This window comes from Bos grunniens, chromosome 19 (genome assembly GCF_055505025.1).
Source record: "Bos grunniens cultivar Pamir isolate PY7600 chromosome 19, Bosgru_T2T1.0, whole genome shotgun sequence".
Classification (NCBI taxonomy): Eukaryota; Metazoa; Chordata; class Mammalia; order Artiodactyla; family Bovidae; genus Bos; species Bos grunniens.
The window spans coordinates 41,244,164-41,263,168 of NC_141183.1; the positions used below are offsets into that span (position 1 = coordinate 41,244,164).

At 43.3% G+C, this 19,005-nt stretch overlaps 1 protein-coding gene across 9 annotated transcripts in view; it reads right to left on the minus strand.

Moving 5' to 3' along the window:
• Positions 1–264: 264 nt before the first annotated feature.
• Positions 265–19,005, minus strand: part of VPS53 (VPS53 subunit of GARP complex) — a 123,304-nt gene continuing 104,563 nt past the window's right edge. For 8 of the 9 annotated variants that reach the window (XR_015148118.1, XM_086359836.1, XM_086359834.1 and 5 more), the window contains 4 exons: positions 18,664–18,733; positions 5,037–5,174; positions 2,770–2,874; positions 265–2,323 (listed from right to left, as the gene is read on the minus strand). Coding sequence is in view for 7 of the 9 variants with exons in the window: in XM_086359836.1 (XP_086215962.1) it covers positions 2,153–2,323; positions 2,770–2,874; positions 5,037–5,174; positions 18,664–18,733 (484 nt within the window). In the remaining 2 variants the exon portion in view is untranslated. The remainder of the gene's footprint in view (positions 2,324–2,769; positions 2,875–5,036; positions 5,175–18,663; positions 18,734–19,005) is intronic. The other variant, XR_015148117.1, reaches the window with a different exon arrangement.

Genomic DNA, 19,005 nt, shown 5'->3' on the forward strand with positions numbered 1-19,005 from the left:
ACCGAGGAGCCACCTGAGGCGTGAGAAAGTCAGCACACTTTTCTGGTGGGGTGGGCAAAGCCCTGGGTACTGGGTCTTTGTTCTTCAAGAGAGGGAGGTGTGGTGACAGTTGCTTCAATTCCCAGAACTGAGTTTGGAGGTCAAGACACCCTGTCCGTGGTGGTTCCTATTTCCCTATTATGATCCAAACAGAACTTTCTCCAGCCTGAGCACCTCTAACCACCAATCTAGAAGTCTGGCCACAGTAAAGACAGCAGAGAACTCTTTATCAATTATAAATTACCAATATTTATTTTAACCACATAAGGTAACTTCAAAGTTTTCTTTTTTTTTTTTTTGAAATCTAGAGAAAGTAGAGGGAAGGAACCAGTACAATATCTAATTTAGCTGAATAGCAGAGTTGTTAGCTACTGTTTTGATCAATGAGGGCTCCTTTATATATATTATTTCAAAGCGACAATAATAAATAAATCTTCCGTTTAGGGTTTAGTCATCAAAACAAAGGAGAATCCTAGTCAGGACGGGGACAGCATGATTTCTGCCATGGTCCCTCCATCGACACAAACTCAAAATTCAAGATGCTGGCTATGAGCAAAAAAACATCTTTACTGTTTGGGTACCAGCTCAACTGTACAGTAATTACACTTGCTTACAGTCAGAAAAAAATACCCATTTGTGAAAATGTGCAATAGGAAATCTTCAATAAAGCAAGTTCTTATTATAACGGTTCTTCACAAGGAGTAAATATTATAATCATAATGGAACTTTTCAACTGTATGCTGGGCACTACTCCAGACTTCCAGACTGACTATTCACAACCTCCAGGCATTTGTACTTGTGAAAATAAAAAGGGCCTCAGGTGATGCTGATGCAGACCCCCAGCTGAGAAATAGGCTCTGTCTGTACAGGACTACACACGGCATTCAGCGCCCATCACCAAGACACCTAACGTAACTCCTACTGACATCTGTTGGCTCCTTGGAGATTACTGACGGTGTAATAAATCAAGAAAGCAACTTCTCTGGCTGTGACCACCTGGGGCTGGTGGTGGTGGAGGGGAAACAGTGCCTTGACATCTCAATGCCATTATGGAGATGTCCAGAAAGTGACTCCTTGTGAATGAACCACAAAAAGAAGTGTGGATCTGTAAACACCGAGAGTGACAAGAACCAGGTGTGGGAGTCCACTGGCGTTTCCAGCTTCCCGGGCCGATGACAGACGGCTAAAGCGGCTGCCTGGAGATGGGCCCGTCACCCCTTCTTTCAGGAGTGAGAAGAGAACATTAACCTCAATTAGCATGGGCTGGATAACTTTCCCAGAGCAACACCATGGCTGTCTGGGCAGAGGGAAATCTATTGACTGAGCTGCCTGGGTGACCCACTGCACTACTCCCTACTCTTCCTGCATTTTTTTTTTTTTTTGGCTGCAAGGTTTACTTCCTTCTATTTTATTTTCTTATTTGGCCACTTATTTGGCCACATGGCACATGGGATCTCAGTTCCCTGACCAGGGATTGAACCTACACTCCCTGCACTGGAAGCTCAGAGTCTTAACCACTGGACCACAAGTCCCCTTGCGCTTTTCTTACATAGCCATCCTTTCTTCACAGGGCTCAGCTAAAGGCCACACCTCTCCTGCCATACCTATCATCTGCCATTTCATCACTGGAGCCCTAGAGCCCAGCCTAGAGGACATCTCTTAGGGGTCTGGCTGCAGAGGGCACCTCCAACAGCTGCAGGTGGGGGAAGCTGTGAGAGCCCAGCTCTCTGGCCCACAGTGCTAGGACAGAGCAGGGAAGGGAACAGGGCCACAGTCACAGAGGGCGGGACTGTGCGGGCGAGGCTGCAGAGTCAGTGATGACTGGAGCAGTCGGGAGCAGCTGGGGAACAGCCAGTGAAGCCCAGGAACCTTCTTCACCCACTGTGGCCTCTGCTACAGGAATCAGAGATTGCCTCCAGTCCTTACTTGGCTTCTCCCATTAGGCAGGAATTAAGACAAGGCATGGGAGCGACCCAGGAATGACCCAAACGTCCCAGGAAGTTTCAAGACTGATGATCTGAGGATCTGGGGAGCACAGGAGATGTGAGGGGCGTCCAGGGATCTGGTTGCGGGTGGCTCACCGGCCAGAGGGGAAAGTGACCCCTGGGTGCTCCTACAGTCTCTTTTTAATCAGTTTCTCCAGTTTGCGGATGCGTGAGGACTCCTGTTCAGGAGTTGGAGCCAGGAGGGACAGGGAGCTGGAGCCTTCGGGTCCTGAGGGCGGGGCGGGGAGCCTCTGGCGGAAGAGCTCCAGCATGCTGCTCTGCTCACTCCGCTTCAGCCCCTGAGGTGGAGACAAAGGAGGATGATGGCAGGTCTGGCCCCCAAGGACCCAAGGGCAAGTTCACTATCTGGTATTCACTAGGCTGAGGATTAGCGCTTTCTCCAGGGGAGATATTAGCCCTGGGTAGTAGCCCAGGAGAGAAGCAGGGGAGGAAGAAAAGGCAAAAGGAGAGGAGAGAAAGGGCTGAGAAGGCAAGTGGCCAGGCAGCAGGATGCGGGAGGGCAGCCTCCTCTCCTCGCAGCCCCGCCAAGCCTGGCTACCCGCCATCAGGAGGTGATGGGGGACGTGGTCGCAGGCCCTGGGTCCCCCTCCTCAAATGGTTTCTTGCAGCCTGGGCCCAACAGGGACACTTTGAGGAGGCCCCCAGGGGCCTATATTCTGCCCCCAAGTGAATCATGGAGTGTGAGAAGGATGCACCCAGGGACAGAACACGATGCTGAGCGCACCTTCATGTCCAGAATCTTCTGGAAGGTTTCTGTGTTGCAGTCTGTCAGGAGCTTGATGTAATTGTCCACAAATACCACCAACGGCTCGTGAGGGGCCATCACAACCTGTGAGGGAGAGAGGAGAGTCAGGCCTGCTGGAAACGCTTATGATCGGAGGCAGCGGAGCATCTTCTAGAGAAATGTCCTGATAGCCTGTTTCATCTCAGCATTCAGTTACAGCAATGCTTTCAATCAAACCCGTCAATCCTAAAGGAAATCAACCCTGAATATTCATTGTAAGGACTGATGCTGAGGCTCCAATACTTTGGCCACATGATGTGAAGAGCCAACTCATTGGAAAACCCTGATGCTGGGAAACCCTGGAAAACTCTGGAAAAACCCTGATGCTGGGAAAGACTGAAGACAGGAGGAGAAGGGGGCAACAGAGGAGGGTTGGATGGCATCACTGACTTAACGGACATGAGTTTGAGCAAACTCCGGGAGATAGTGAAGGACAGGGAAACCTGGTGTGCTGCAGTCCATGGGGTCGCAAAGAGTCAGACACGACTTAGCGACTGAGTAACAACACAATGCTTCCTAAATTTGCTAAATAAAAAATGTCACCTGAATTGCTTTTTAAGTACAGATTTCTATGTCCCTCCTCTGAAGATTCTAATTCACAGAGCCCGGGGAGGAGTCCCAGGGGTCTTTTTTAAAAATATCAAGACCACAGGAAACACTGTGTTGGAGGGCCCCCTGTCTGGGACATTTCCTGGGTTTCTGGTACCTGCTCCTTCTGTCCTGACGTATCGTTGTTCCCAAGTGAAGTGTCACTCAGTTGTGTCCAATTCTTTGCGACCCATGGACTACACAGTCTATGGAATTCTCCAGGCTAGGATACTGAAGTGGGCAGCCTTTTCCTTCTCCAGGGGATCTTCTCAACCCAGGGATCAAACCCAGGTCTCCCATATTGCAGGCGGATTCTTTACCAGCTGAGCCACAGGGAAGGGATGGCCTCAAAAAGCATTGAGTTAAGTGGGTTTTCTTAAGAACAAAAACTCCACAATAGCCTCAGTGTTTCCAAGACTTAAAATCGGGAACTTCATATAACTACATCCACTTCACATACCAGGGCTTCCCTGGTGGCTCACTGGTAAAGAATCCACCTGTCGATGCAGGTGATCCCTGGGTTGGGAAGATCTCCTGGAACAGGAAATGGCAACTCACTCCAGGATTCTTGCCTGGAGAATCCCACGGACAGAGGAGCCTGGTGGGCTACAGTCCACGGGGTCCCAAAAGAGTCAGACATGACTCAGTGACTAAACAACAACTTCATGTACCACCAGCAGGAGAGCCCTGGCATCAAACCCCTCATGTTCACAGTCATTTGGTTTTCATTGTGGGGGTCCAGTTTTCTTCCTCAAGTAGGCTGGTTTGGTTTTGGATTTCTGAGAATATGACTCAGAGTGGCAAGGAGAACTCACTCAGAGATTCTCTCCAAACCCTGCTCTCCCCCATGGAGAGTAAACCAGCCAGGGAAGAAATGCATTAGGCTGCTTTCAGTTTCATCAGGCCAAAGCCCAAGGTCTGTGGAGGCCCCTTGCCCGGTCCAGCCACGTCAGGGCTCGCCGTGACTTCCCACTCCTCCATCATTTGAGCCATTCTGCTTGCAGACTGACAAGCTCCATTTGTTCTCCAGCCTTCTCTCCCCTCCCCAGTAGGCTCCCTAGCCACTCGACAAGTCCAGGTGGAAATCAGATGCAGGAGTTCAAGGCTTCAGACATTCTTAGCATCATCACCCCACATATACTTTGTTAAATGGGGCTTTAGAAAACCATTTGCTGATTAGAATCAGGTATGCGACATTTGTTTGAAGTTCCTATAAGGTGGCAGAGCTTAGAAAGCCAAGAATGGGAGGAACTGAAAGCTGGGAAGCAGAGAGGAGCAGAGCAGAGAGACCCTGACTGGAGGCTGACTGAGTGACAATGCCACTCAGCCTCCAATCTTGGCCAAATCTTATTACAAGAGAATCCCATTACAAGAAAGAATGCATTTGTCAGACAGAATTACTGACTCCCACCCCGCCCCCCGCAACACTGCACTGACTTTCAACAATAACTGATGAGGCCAATGTCTGTTCCAGCCAAAGAATGCAGACATTCTTTTGGGACTGATGGGAATAGGTTCTAACCTGTGCTTTTTGAGACTAGTACTCAGTACTGTTTCAAATAAGTGATCAGGTAACTAGGCCCTTTTAACTGAAACCCTAAAGAAGACACAAGTCCCACCTTGAGGATCATCTCCGCGCGGGTCATGCCCTTCACCACGATCTTGGTGTAACTGGCCGGGGCTTTCCTCACCACCTGAGAGCCGATGGAAGGCAGATCAAGCAGGACCATCTTCAGGGAGTGTGTGTCCAGCAGTAGCTGAGGGAAGAGAACAGAACAGTCCCAGCCACCTCACGTGGGCACAACACCCAGTGTACTCACGCTGATAAATAACATTTTCTTGATATTAAAATTTTTTTAAAATTTATTTTAATGTTTGGCTGTACTGGGTCTTCACTTCTGTGTGTGAACTTTCTCTGGTTGCATCGAGCGGGGGGCTACTCTTCGTTGTGGTGTGTGGGGTTCTCATTGCAGCGGCTTCTCGTTCCAGCTTGAGAGCTCTAGAGCTTGGGCTCAGCAGCTGTGGTGCATGGCATGTGGAATCTCCCCAGACCAGGGATCAAACCCACATCCCCTGCACTCCATTTAGAAAGCAGTTCAGGATATGTATGAAGAACCTTACAAATGTCTTAAACATTTTTGCTTATTGAACAGGCAAAAAATGGTAACTCCATACTGCTCTATTTTGGGTTTCTCTGGATGCTAGTGAGGATGTAGGAGATTAAGCCAAATTTAAACATCAGTATCTTGGGACTTCTTGGTGGTCCAGTAGTTAAAAATCTGCCTAGACCACCAGGAAGTCCCAAGATACTGACTCCAAGATTTATAATAAAGTAATTGAGACAGTGTGGTACAGGTGAAAGGGCAAATAGATAGATTGTGCTGAAGAGAAAGCCCAGAGATACAGTCACAGATACAGTCCACACAAATAGAGTCACCGATCACTCACAAAGCAGCAAAGGCAATTCAATGGAGTAAAGGTAGTCTTTTCAACAAACGGTGCTTGAACAACTGAGCATCCATATGCAAAAAAAAAAAAAAAGGAAAAAGGAATCTAGACATAGACCTTCCACCCTTCACAAAAACTAACCCCAAATGGATCATAGGCCTAAAGGTAAAACACAAAACTATAAAACTTCTAGAAGGTAACATAAGAGAAACCCTAGATGACCCTGGGTATGGTGATAACTTTTTAGATATAAGACCAAAGACATGATCCATTAGAAACTTACACTGCTGCTGCTGCTGCTAAGTCACTTTAGTCGTGTCCGACTCTGTGCGACCCCAGAGACGGCAGCCCACCAGGCTCCCCCGTCCCTGGGATTCTCCAGGCAAGAACACTGGAGTGGGTTGCCATTTCCTTCTCCAATGCATGAAAGTGAAAAGTGAAAGTGAAGCCGCTCAGGTTGTCTACTTGAAAGTTACACAGTCGTGTCCGACTCCTAGTGACCCCATGGACTACAGCCTATCAGGCTCCTCCGTCCACGGGATTTTCCAGGCAAGAGTACTGGAGTGGGGTGCCATTGCCTTCTCCAGAAACTTAAACTACCATCTGTAAAATAGATAGCCAATGGGAATTTGCTGTATGTCTCAGGAAACTCACACAGAGGCTCTGTATCAACCTTGACGGGTAGGATGGGGAGGGAGATGGGAGGGAGGTTCAAAAGGGAGGGGATATATGTATCCCTACAGCTGATTCATGCTGAGGTTTGACAGAAAACAACAAAATTCTGTAAAGCAATTATCCTTCAATTAAAACATAAATAAATTAAAAAAAAAACAAAGACATGATCCATTAGAGAAATAATTGATAAACTGGTCTTCGTTTAGAATGAAAAATGTTTGCTCTCCAAAAGACAATGTCAAGGGGGTGAGAAGGTAAGCCGCAGATTAGGAGAAAGTATTTGCAAAAGATACATCTTATAAAGGACTGTTATCTAAAACATACAAAGATTTTTAAAGAAAAACTCAGCAATAAGAAAACAATCCAAATAAAAAATGGGCCCAAGATCTTAACAGCTACCTCACCATATAGATAACAAGTAAGAATCTGAAAAGATCTGATTCCTGAAAATCAGTAAGCAAAAGAACAGCAACCCCAGTAAAAACAATACCAACGATGGGGCAAAGATTTGAACGGGCACCTGACACAAGTGGAGACGCCAGTGCTCATAGGACTGTGAAATGCTGTGTGTGCGTGCTCAGTTGTGTTCAACTCTTTACAACCCCACGGATTGTAGCCCGCCAGGCTCCTGAAACTTAATTTCACTAGTGATCCAGTAAACACAAATCAAAGCCACAACTGTGTATCATTTTGTACTCATCAGAAAGGCAAAATAAAAAGTTGAAATACCAAGTGTTGGCACACGTATAGTGCAATGAAACTCACACTTAGCATGAGGTATTATAAACTGGTTGAAGCCCTTTGGGGGAATTTCAGTACTATTTCCTAGTGCAATCTGTACATAATCTGTGACACAGTACTCATATCCTTTAACGAATTCTTGCCCATGTCAAAAAAGGTTCCTTGAATCCACTGTTCGTAAAAGCAAAAGATTGGAAATGGCCTAAATGCCCATTGACGGTGTAGAATGGATAGACAAAGAGTGCCATGTTCACGCGATGGAACACGACACTGAAGTTAAAATAAGCGACTCAAACAGCCTGTATCTCACAGATAAATCTCAGAACTCATCTGTTGGGCAAAAGAAGCAACTGGGGAAATGATATGTATAGTACCATTTGGATAAAGTTTAAACATTTGCAAAATAAAATTATATATCGTTTTTGGATACATACACATGTAACTTATCAAAGCACATATGGGAATGATAAAATCAAAATAGTGATTACCTCTGGGCATGGAGGGAGAGGCATGGCAGGGTAGGTCCACAGGGGACTTCAGCCATAATTATAATTTATATAAGAAAGATTTACAGCAAATATGGGACCATGTTAAGATCTGCCTAAGCTAAGTGGGAAGCTGATATTCTTGACATTATTTTCTATACTTTTATTAACTGGAACTGTGTTTTTCCTTCTCTTCTTTTTTCATAGTATGCTATTAAATATCTGAGGCCTAGAAAAGATTCAACTTTATCTTCCATGTAGTAAAATTTCAGCATCTTGTCAAAATCAAAGCCATGTCTTAGCATTATTTGCTAGCAGGAAAAAAAAAATCAATGATTATTTAAAAACGTATAGGGATACTTCCTGTTTTTTCTGTACGTTCTACTTCCCAGAGAATATTATATGCATAAATAATTGTACAGTCTTAAGTGACAGGAAGAGTTTTGAATGAACCAGACATAACCCTCTAGTATCTCCCATATTTTGAAAGATAGGACATTCTCAATTTCTGGCCAGTCACAGTAAAATTCTCTCCTCACCAGACAGATGAACAGATGGAAACCTTGGTCTCAGGTTTTACCGGAAGTAATGCAGTCAGAAAAGGTGGGAGCTAGTCTGACAGACTTAGCAGTTGTCTGTGGGAAATGAAGGTGAAACGGCTCATTTATCACGAAAATCTGTTGGCTTTCATCTTTGAAAATAGCTAAAAGTTCATCTCCTTATGCATGAGGCACTGGGCAAGGGGTGGCTGTTAGCTAAATTTGGCTGAGCCTTAGAGAAAAATTTTGGGGGTGATATGGCTGTTCTTGGTGGGCTGCTGGGGTGCAAAGCTGGCCAGCATGCTATGCCTGGGAAGGGTCATCGCCCATTAATGGAAAGCTCTGACACCTCTTGGGGGACAACATGACTATCACAGTGATAGAAACCTTGAGCAGACAAAATAAAGGCACACTCCTAGAAGGCAAAGGCCATATATATAACACTAAGTTCTGAGGTGATGTGGAAGAAACAGTTCAGGATATAAGGAATAGGTGGGCCAAGGTGAGGACATGCCTTGTTTCTTTCCTCGTTCCTTTTTTTTTAAGGTATAACTTTCATACAGTAAAGTACACAAAGACCAAGTACACAGCTTGATAAATTATTACATATGTATACACCCTATGGGGCTTCCATGGTGGCTCAGACAGTAAAGGATCCATCTGCAATGTGGGATGGAGAAGGAAATGGCAACCCACTCCAGTGTTCTTGCCTGGAGAATCCCAGGGATGGGGGAGCCTAGTGGGCTGCCGTCTATGGGGTCGCACAGAGTTGGACACGACTGAAGCGACTTAGCTGCAGCAGCAGCAGCTGCAATGTGGGAGACCTGCGTTTGATCCCTGGGTCAATTCTCCAGGAAAGATCCCCTGGAGGAGGGCATGGCAACCCACTCCAGTATTCTTGCCTAAAGAATTCCCACATACAGAGGAGCCTGGTGGGCTATAGTCCATGGGATCACAAAGAGTTGGACATGACTGAGCGACTAAGCACAGCACAGCACATACACCCCACTGCCTAATTAAAGACATGAGACATTTCTCCATCAACAAATGAATGAACTCAGTGCTCTATGATGACCTACAGGGGTGGGATGGGGCTGAGGTGGGAGGGAGGTCCAAGAGGGATAGATATGTATGCATATGGCTGATTTACTTCATTGCACAGCAGAAACTAACACAACATTGTAAGCTAATTATACTCCAAAACAAAACAGATGAAAGGATAAAGAAGATGCTGTGTTCACACGATGGAATAGTACTCAGCCATAAAAAGAATGAAATATTGTCATTTGCAACAACATGGACGGACCTAGACATTATCATACTAAGTGAAGTTAAGTCAGACAAGACAAACATCATACGATATCACTTATATATAGTGAAATCTAAATACAATACAAATGAACTTATTTATAATACAGAAACAGATTCACAGACATAGAAAACAAACTTATGGTTACCAAAGGCGAAAGGTGGTGGCAGGGAGGGGATGGATAAATTAGGAGTTTGGGATTAGCAGATACACATTATTATGGATAAAATAAATAAACAACATGGTCCTACCATATAACACAGGGAACTATAATGAGTATCTTATTATAATCTATAATGGAAAAGAATATGGAAAAGACGATATAATCTTCATATATGTATATGTACATGTATATAACAGAATCACTTTGCTGGACATCAGCAGCAGTACTTCAATTCCTCTATACTTCAATTAAAAAAATAAATTAAAAAGATGACTTGGGACATTATTTGCATCCCAGAAGGCTTCCTCGGGTTCTCTTCCAGTCAATGCTCTCTCTTCCTTCCCAACAAAGGCTACCACTCTTCTGCCCTATGTGCCTCAGGACTGGTCTGCTGCTCATTAATCTGCTATGAACATTCTTGTACATGTCTTTGGTGGCCACTGGGGGTAGCATCTATGCAGAATTGCCGGATGAAGGGGTAGGCATATGCTTAGCTTTAGGAGAGACTGATAGTTTTCCAGTTTGGTTGTACTAATTTCCAGTCCTACCAGCAATGCCTGAAAGTTCCAGTTGCTTTACATTCTCACCAACACTTGGTATTCTTGGTCTTTTTTAATTTTAGCTATTCTGATACTGTGATTTTAATTTACACTTCCCTAGACAATTAATATGCTTACTGGCGAGCCTCTTTTTGAAGTACCGGTTCAAGTCTTTTGCCATCTTTTCTAATGGCTGATCATCTTTTTTCTAATTGATTTGTTGAGGTTTTTCTAAAGTACGTTTTTCAACTTTATTGAGGAATAATTGACAAATACACTTTAACTGCATATATTTAAAGTGTACAAGGTGATTATTTGATATACATACACTTTGTGCAATGATTACCAAGATCAAGATAATAAACTCTCCTTTTGTGTATGTGGTAAGAATGCTTAAGATCTACTCTCAGCAAATTTCAAGTACATCACACGGTATTATTAATTACAGTTACCATGCTGTACATTAGGTCCTTGGAACTTACTCACCTTAGAATTGAAAGTGTGTGCCCTCTGACCTCCATCTCTCCATTTCCTGCTTCCCCCAGCCCCTGGCAACTACCATTTGATTCTCTGTTTCTCTGAAATTGAGTTGTTTTTTTTTTTAAGATTCCACACAAGTGATATGTTAGAGATTTTTAAAAGGATATATTTAGAATATGAGTACTCTGTCAGTTACATATATTGCAAATATCATCTGCTACTCTGGCTTGTCTTTTGAGAAAAACAAGTCCTTAATTTGAAGTACTCCAAACAGTCTCTTATTTTACGATTAGTACTTTTAATCTTTTGTTAAGGGATCTCTGCCTAACCCATAGTCATAAAAATATTCTTTTATCTTCCAGAAGTTTTGTTGTCTTATCTTTCATTTTCAGAGCTATAATCCACCTGGAGTTGTTTTTTTTTTTTTAAATTTGAGATAAATTCACCTTTTAAAAGCGTACTGTTCCATTCCAGACATCTCATCATGCCACAAATAAATTCCACGGCCATTAGCAATCGCATCTCTTTCCCTCCTCTCCTCCAGCCTTTACCAACCAGTAGTCTGTTTTCTGTCTTGCGGATTTGCCGGCTCTGGACATTCCATATAAATGGAATCATACGTTCTGTGACCTTTTGTCTATGATTCTTTCACTTAGCATAATGTTTTCAAGGCTCATCTATGTTGCAGCATGAATAAGTACTTCATTTCTATTTACAACTGAATGATATTCCCTTGTAAGATTAAGCCACATTTTGTTTATCCATTCATCAACTTATGGGCATTTGAATTGTTTCTACTTTTTGGCTATTATGAAAAATGCCACTCTGAATATCTGTGTACAACGGTTACGTGACACACTTTTCCAGTTCTTCTGGGTTTCTATCTAGGAGTGGAATTGCTGGGTCATATGGTAACTCCATGCTTAACATTTTGAGAAACGGCTAAACTGTTTCCCCAAATGGTTGCAGCATTTTGGATTTCCACCAGCAGCATATGAGGGTTCTAATTTCTCCACATCCTCACTGGAACTGATTTGTTTTTTTGGAAACTGACTTTTGTATATGGTGTGTGGTTAGGGTCAAGATTAATTTTTTTCCGGGACTTCCAAAAACAGAAAAACATAAAACAGAAGTAGTACTGTAACAAGTTCAACAAAGACTTTAAAAATGGCCCACATCAAAAAATTCCTTACAAAAAATAAAGATTGATTTTTTTCCCATGTGGATATGCAATTACCCAGCACTGTTTACTGAGAAGACCATCCCCTCCCAACTGAATTACAGTGCTGCTTTTGCCATAAATCCAGTGTCTGTGTGCGTGTGGTCAATTTCTGAACGCCATTCCTTTCTGTTGGCCCGTTTGTCCCTGTGTGCTTAATTACTTTAGCATTAAAAGAAGCCCTGGTATCTTGAAGTTTAAATCCTCCAACTCCGTTCTCTTTCTCAAGAGTTATTTCAGCTATTTCTGGTCTTCTGCATTTCCATCCAACTTTTAGAATCCGATTATCAATTTACATTCACACCACAAGCACCCATCCCACCCCTGCTGGGATTTCACTCTATAACTTTGAAAGAATTGACATTTTAAAAATACTGAGTTCATGCGACTTCCCTAGAAGTCCAGTGGTTAAGACTGCTGCCAGTGCAGGGAGTATGGGTTCAATCCCTGGTTGGGGAACTAAGATCCCACATGTCATGCAGAATGACCAAAAAAAAAAAATTATTGAGTCTTTTAACATATGAACATGGACCTTCCTGTCATTTTAAAGATTTTTCCTTAATATATCTTAATACTGTGTCACTTTTTGTGTAGAAGACTCACACATTTTTAAAATACTTATTACCAGCTAGATTTTACTGTATATGGTTTCATTAAATTTTTTAAAAATTGTTTGTTGCTGGTATATACAAATATTGGAAATAATTTAAATACTGACCTTATATTGGCTCCCACCTACTAAATTTCTATTCTAATAGTCTGTCTATAGATTCTTCTGGATATTGTCAATCACAGTCATGTTCTCTGTAAAATGTGAAAAATGACAGCTTTGTTTCTTCCCGTCTAATTGTATACCTTTTATTTCTTTAACATTTTATTTTTTGCCTTATTTTCCTGGCCAGGACTTCAAGGGCAACGTGGGACAGAAATGTTGACAATAGACATCCTTGTCTTGTTCCTAATGTCAAGAGAAAAATCTTTGTATATTTGACCATTAAGCGTGATGTTTATGGCAATTTTTTCCCCCATTAACTGATTCACTTCATTCATGAGCTTGCTCAGTCCTCCCATCCCCAGGACCTTGATGATCCTGTCATGGGCATAAACCCCTGCGGAGCGTGGCTGTGCCTGTCTCTTTGCTTTGTGTGGCACAAAGGGAGGCCCCTTTTTGACTGAGTGATAGAGGAGGCTTTAAGTTCTCGGTGGACAGGATGGTCTCATAAAAGTCAAGATGGGCCAGAGCTGACGAGACAGAGAAAAGTGAGCGGTTAGGCAGTGAAGAGATTCAAAAAGCTCCTGAGAAATAGAGAAGGGCTGAGCAAAAGGGAGAAAGCTCTACAATGTGCACAGACACACAAGCACATTAAAAAAGAAGGAGAAAGTTTAGCTCTTCTGAACACACATTCTATAATCAGAAAATCTAGAAGGAACTTACTTTAAGCACTAATTGAGTTTTGTGTCATTTCTCAAAATAAAATTTTATTGTGGATATCACTTAAGTGGGTATTATGTGAGGGTGGACCACTACATTTTTAAAACAAAAAATCTTGTTATTATGGAGAGTTTCAAGCATGTATGACATAAACAGAAGAATACAGTGAATCCTTATGCAGTCGGTTGTACTAACCAGAGACATTCTCACATGCTCATCTCAGTTCATCCATGCCTACAATACACTGGCTCTCAGCTTGGGGAGGGCGGTTCATCCTCCCACCCTCGGCTTAGATATCTGGCAATGTCTGGATGCATTTTTGGTTGTCAACATTGGCAGGGTATTACTGGCAACTAGTGGGTAGTGGTGAGGGATGGTGCCAAACATCTTATAATGCACAGGGCAGCCCCACAACAAAAAAGATTCTCTAGCCCCAAATGTCGATAGTGCAGAGGCTGAGAAACCCTGCTGCAACCACTCCCTGTCCCTCACTTAATTTTTCTGAGGTTAAATTTACATACAATGAAATGTACAATTTTTAACTGTACAGTTTTGACAAATGGATTTATCCATGCAGACCATCACATATGTTTCTGTATATATCCTTTTAAAATAAAATCAGCCTTAACACATTTTCTTCTATTCCTAGCTGGCTAAGGTTTTGTCGTTCTTTTAAAAAATGGTCATTTACATGTATTAAATTTTATTAGTACACTTTTCTCCCCCCAAAGGAGTGCTTAAAAACACCCTGGGTCCTTTTCCTGACACAACAGTGAGCTGCTTCCTCTGGTAAGTTTGTGCAAATGGATTCCATTTCCACTGTGTGCTCAGTCATACATACTGTGGCCAGAAGACTAATTAATGACCCTGCAAATCCCACAAGATTCTCTGAAAATCACAAACTAGCAAGAAGCATGACAAATACTGGTATGGTTCAGTTCCGCGTGCCCTTGCAATTGCTCAGGCAGACTCTGGGGCCCAAGGGGAAATAATTTACTTTATACAGTGATCAGGGAAAGAATCAAGAGCAGGAAAATGTCTCCTTTACCATTTTTGACACAAGTATTAAAATGCAATCTAAAATTAGGATCTAGTACCTTTGTGGCAAAGCAAAGGCACACTCTGAGGTTAGGCCTCATCCTTGACTCTCACAGCTTTTGTTAAACTTGGATTACAGCTGCTCTAAGATTTGTGACAGAATCTGTTTCATCAAGACTTTTTTTTTTTTTTTAAGCAGAAGTTTTAACAATTTTTTTTTTAATGTGGACCATTTTTAAAGTCTTTATTGAATTTGTTATGATACTGCTTCTGTTTTATGTTTTGGTTTTTTGGCTGAGAAGCATGTGGGATCTTAGCTTCCCGACCAGGGACTGAACCCGTACCCCCTGCATTGGAAACTGAAGTCTTAATCACTGGACCACAAGGAAAGTCTCAGAATCTGTTTTAATCTATGAACTTCTCTCTGGTAACTTCCAGTTTCCTGTGGTTTTGCTGCTTGAGTGATCATGCCTCCAGCTCCATGACTGCATGGGCTTCTAAGCCCAGATACTCACGGCAAGCATGGACCCCAGCTAAACCTGAACTTCACGTGGGAATCTTCCAAGGGCCACGATGCCCTACAGTTCCTACTCATGGCCTCCCCACCCTTCACCCGAGGCAGGGCCTATTGAGATCTATGCTCCCCTGTCACCCACTCATGTTTGTCTGGGGTCTGATAAAGTCAAATGCCAGTTTCCAGATGGTTTTCTCATTCACATCTCAAAGCAGAATACTGGCCAAACTGATACTTTTCTGAAGATGCGGGCTTTTGGAGTCTGAGTTGATTATTTTAACATTCTTTTAAAGAAAGGAAAATCTGAGGAAAATAGATATGACATTGGATTCATGTGACGAGATGAAAATAGCATGGTTGCTGGGCACTAAATCAGCTTGCAAGGCCTGGGCAGGGCTGCAAACTCATGGAAACATGTTCCCAATGAGTCAACTCTGTTCCAGGGGCTTCAGCAACTCTAGAGACTTGAGAGAATTAGTTTCTAGAGACCAGAAACAGAATCCAAAGCTTCTCCTGGACACACTAAGAGCAACCACTCTACGTCCTCTCTCATCACACACAGCAGTGAGGTGAACAGAGGGTCCCCGGTGAACATGTGCTCATGAAGTTGGACGTGCTGGGGCATTATTATTCTGCTGTTTCCCGAGGAGAAGGTTCATTCTGTGCTTATGACGTGCAAGAGGCAAGAATTTCCAAACACTGAAACTCTACACTCAGATGCAGTTGGTCAGTGTCTGAATCCACACAACCTCCCAGGACGTTTGCTGAAACAATGCTTCTGACTCTGCTAAGCTGGTCAGCCAGACAGCCCACGTCAAGCATTGACTAGATGTTTCCATGTGAGAAGACAGGCGCTGACAGAGAAACAAACTATTAATAGTAAGAGCTGGCATTTGCTGAGGGCTTCCCATGTGCCTGATGTTGGGTCAAGCGCTTCAGTGCATTGTTGTTATTCAGTCACTAAGCTGTGTCTGACTCTTTGTGACCCCATGGACTGCAGCAGGCCAGGCTTCCCTGTCCTTCACTATCTCCTAGAGTTTGCTCAAACTCATATCCATTGAGTCAGTGATGCCATCCAACCATCTCATTCTCTGTTGTTCCTTTCTCCTCCTGCTCTCAGTCTTTCCCAGCATCAGGACCTTTTGCAATGAGTCGGCTTTCTGCATCAGGTGGCCAAGTATTAGAGCTTTAGCATCAGTCCTTGCAATGAATATTCAGGGTTGATTTCCTTTAGGATTGACTGGCTTGATCTCCTTGCTGATCTTCTTCAGCACATTATCTTGTTTAATCCTCACAACTACCCTGTGAGGTGGTACTGTGATTATCCCAATTTTATAGATGAGGAAACTAAAGCCCTTGAAGGGTAAGCAATTTGACTAAGGACAAACAGCTGCTGGCTGGCAGAGACAAGATTCAGCATCAGACCTTAGTGATTCTGGAACCCATAACCTTAAGGCTCACACCTACTGCCTTGGTATAGTGTAGGAAGGCCACTCACTTACAAAAAGATTATAGAACAAACAGCACTTATGAGATTCAAGAGCCTCTGGCTTTGATACTTTCTGATGGACCCATGATGCACCAGGGCACATGCTGACCTGCCACCCTCCTGAGGCCTGACTCGGACCAGCACGGCCAAGGGCCCCGGGTTGGGGCAAGTTATGGAGCTAGGAGAGCTGAGCCACCACCCAGTCAACTAATCCAGTGGAAGAGCAGGAGCTATGGAAATGCCTTGAATTATATATTCTCCTTACTTAAAAATGTAGTTCTTTCAAATACAGAAAGCAACTGAAATCAGTTCAGTATTGCTGAATTAAGGTCTACAGAGGATTTATTTTAATGAATATAAAGGGATCATACATGATCAGTACATGAACAGCTCGCATCTAAGTAAGTGTTTTTAAATAATTAGGGGCTGGGGGACCATACTCAATATTTTGTAATAACTTCTAAGGGAAAAGAATCTGAAAAAGAATAGATATATGTATACATATAACTGAATCATTTTGCTGTACACTTAAACTAATACCACATTGTCAATCAACTGTACTTCAATTACAAACAAAGAACAACCTTCAAAAATAATGAGAATAAAGGCAAATTGAGCCTTCTGTTTACATTTGTATGAAGATTAAGGAGCTACAATTAAATGGCTCGAACAATTATAAACAAACAGAAAATGAATTAGGGGCTGAATATTATTGTTTGTTTTTAAAGGAGCTTAAACTGTTCTCCAAACTCAAGCTGTTCAAATTACAGAGTGTGAACAGGTGGTATCTGAGCAGAGGCAACTGCCATGGCACCCAACTCAACTCAGCAGTGCTGAGGCAACACCATCTATGTAGACAGGTCTTGAGGCATAGAGTTCAAGTGAGCAGGGTTGGGCTAATGGAGGAAGACTTGCTGGGTGAGGTGAACAGAGCTTCTCTGTACCAAAAAGATGAGCCTGTCTTTGCTTGCTGCTCCTAGGTGGTCTCTGCCCCAGCCACTAGGACCCCAAATAATCAAGAGCCATTGTGGCTCCCTCTGCCCAGATGCTTTTCTCCTAGTCCTCCTGCAGCCCCAACTCTCAGAGGTGCCTCTTCCAACCATCCAACCTAAAGCCACTACTCCTCTTAGAACAGAGAATATACAGAATATAAATATGTAAAGAATATATTTAGGGACTTCCTGGTAGTCCAGTGGTTAAGAATCTGCCTTGCAATATGCTTCCCTGGTGGCTCAGACAGTAAAGAATCTGCCTGCAATGCGGGAGACCTACGTTTGATCCCTGGGTTGGGAAGATTCCCTGGAGAAGGGAATGGCTACCCACTCCAGTATTCTTGCCTGCAGAATTCCCTGGACAGAGGAGCCTGAAGGGCTACAGTCCATGGGGTCGCAAAGAGTCGGACACAACCGAGCGACTAAAACACTTTCACTTTGCAATGCATGAACGTGGATATGATTCCTGGTTGGGGAACTAAGATCCCACGTGCTGTGGAGAAACTCAGCCCACATGCCACAGCTACTTAAACCTGGGCACTGCAACTAGAGAGTCAGAGTACTGCAACACAAAGATTCCATGTGATACAGGGAAAATTCCATGTGCTGCAACTAAGACCTGAAGCAGCCGAATGAATGAATAAATAAATATTTTAAAAGATACATCTCTATAAAAATATGACTGGAAAATTCCATAGACAGTGAAGCCTGGTAGGCTACAGTTCATGGGGCTGCAAAGAGTTGGACACGACTGAGCGGCTGAGCACACGGCACATAAATATGTAAAGAATATAATGAATATCATGCTCCTAAGGTATTCTTTCATATAACCTAGCTTTATACCCTGCATACAGAGGTAAAAATGATCTTCTGACTTGTTACTTGTATGTTATCTGTCTCTTCTTACTAGAGTGTAAACATCATGAAGGGGAGGTCTTGTCTGCCTGTTCACTGTGGTATGCCCTGTCCCTAAAATAAGGCCCAGGTACCAGGGGGTGTGCTCAATGGAAAAAAATGCTTTAAATAAATGGATGAATGAATTCAGCTGCCAGATCATCATTCTGTCCTCAAAACAGGGGAAACCGGTGGTTTTACTTTGACCTAGTACCTCTGGACTAGGAAGATACGTGGTCTGACCCACAGTGAAAGCGAGGGGAACAGCCCTATACCAGCTTCATCTCACCTGTTCTGCCCCCACCATGCTGATTGGCTTGCACTTGAAGAGGTGGGTGATGAACTTGGGAATGAAGGAGCTGTGGATAAAAAAGAAGTGACAGATGAGGTTCATTTTCTCTTTGGTAAAGAACTGCAAAAACTTTTCTTTTTTTTAAGTTCCTATACTTCCTTCTAAAGAAAATGGAGAATTAAAGTAGATATTCTTATGTCCTACTAGCATGCCCCCCTAATGAAAGCCCTGGTTTTATTTAGGTAAATCTGGCCTTGGGATGCTGGGGAAAAGCTGATTCCTCCTAAACAACAGAGGTGGATTCTAATTAGCCTCAGCCAGGCAGAGCCTGGGGTTCCT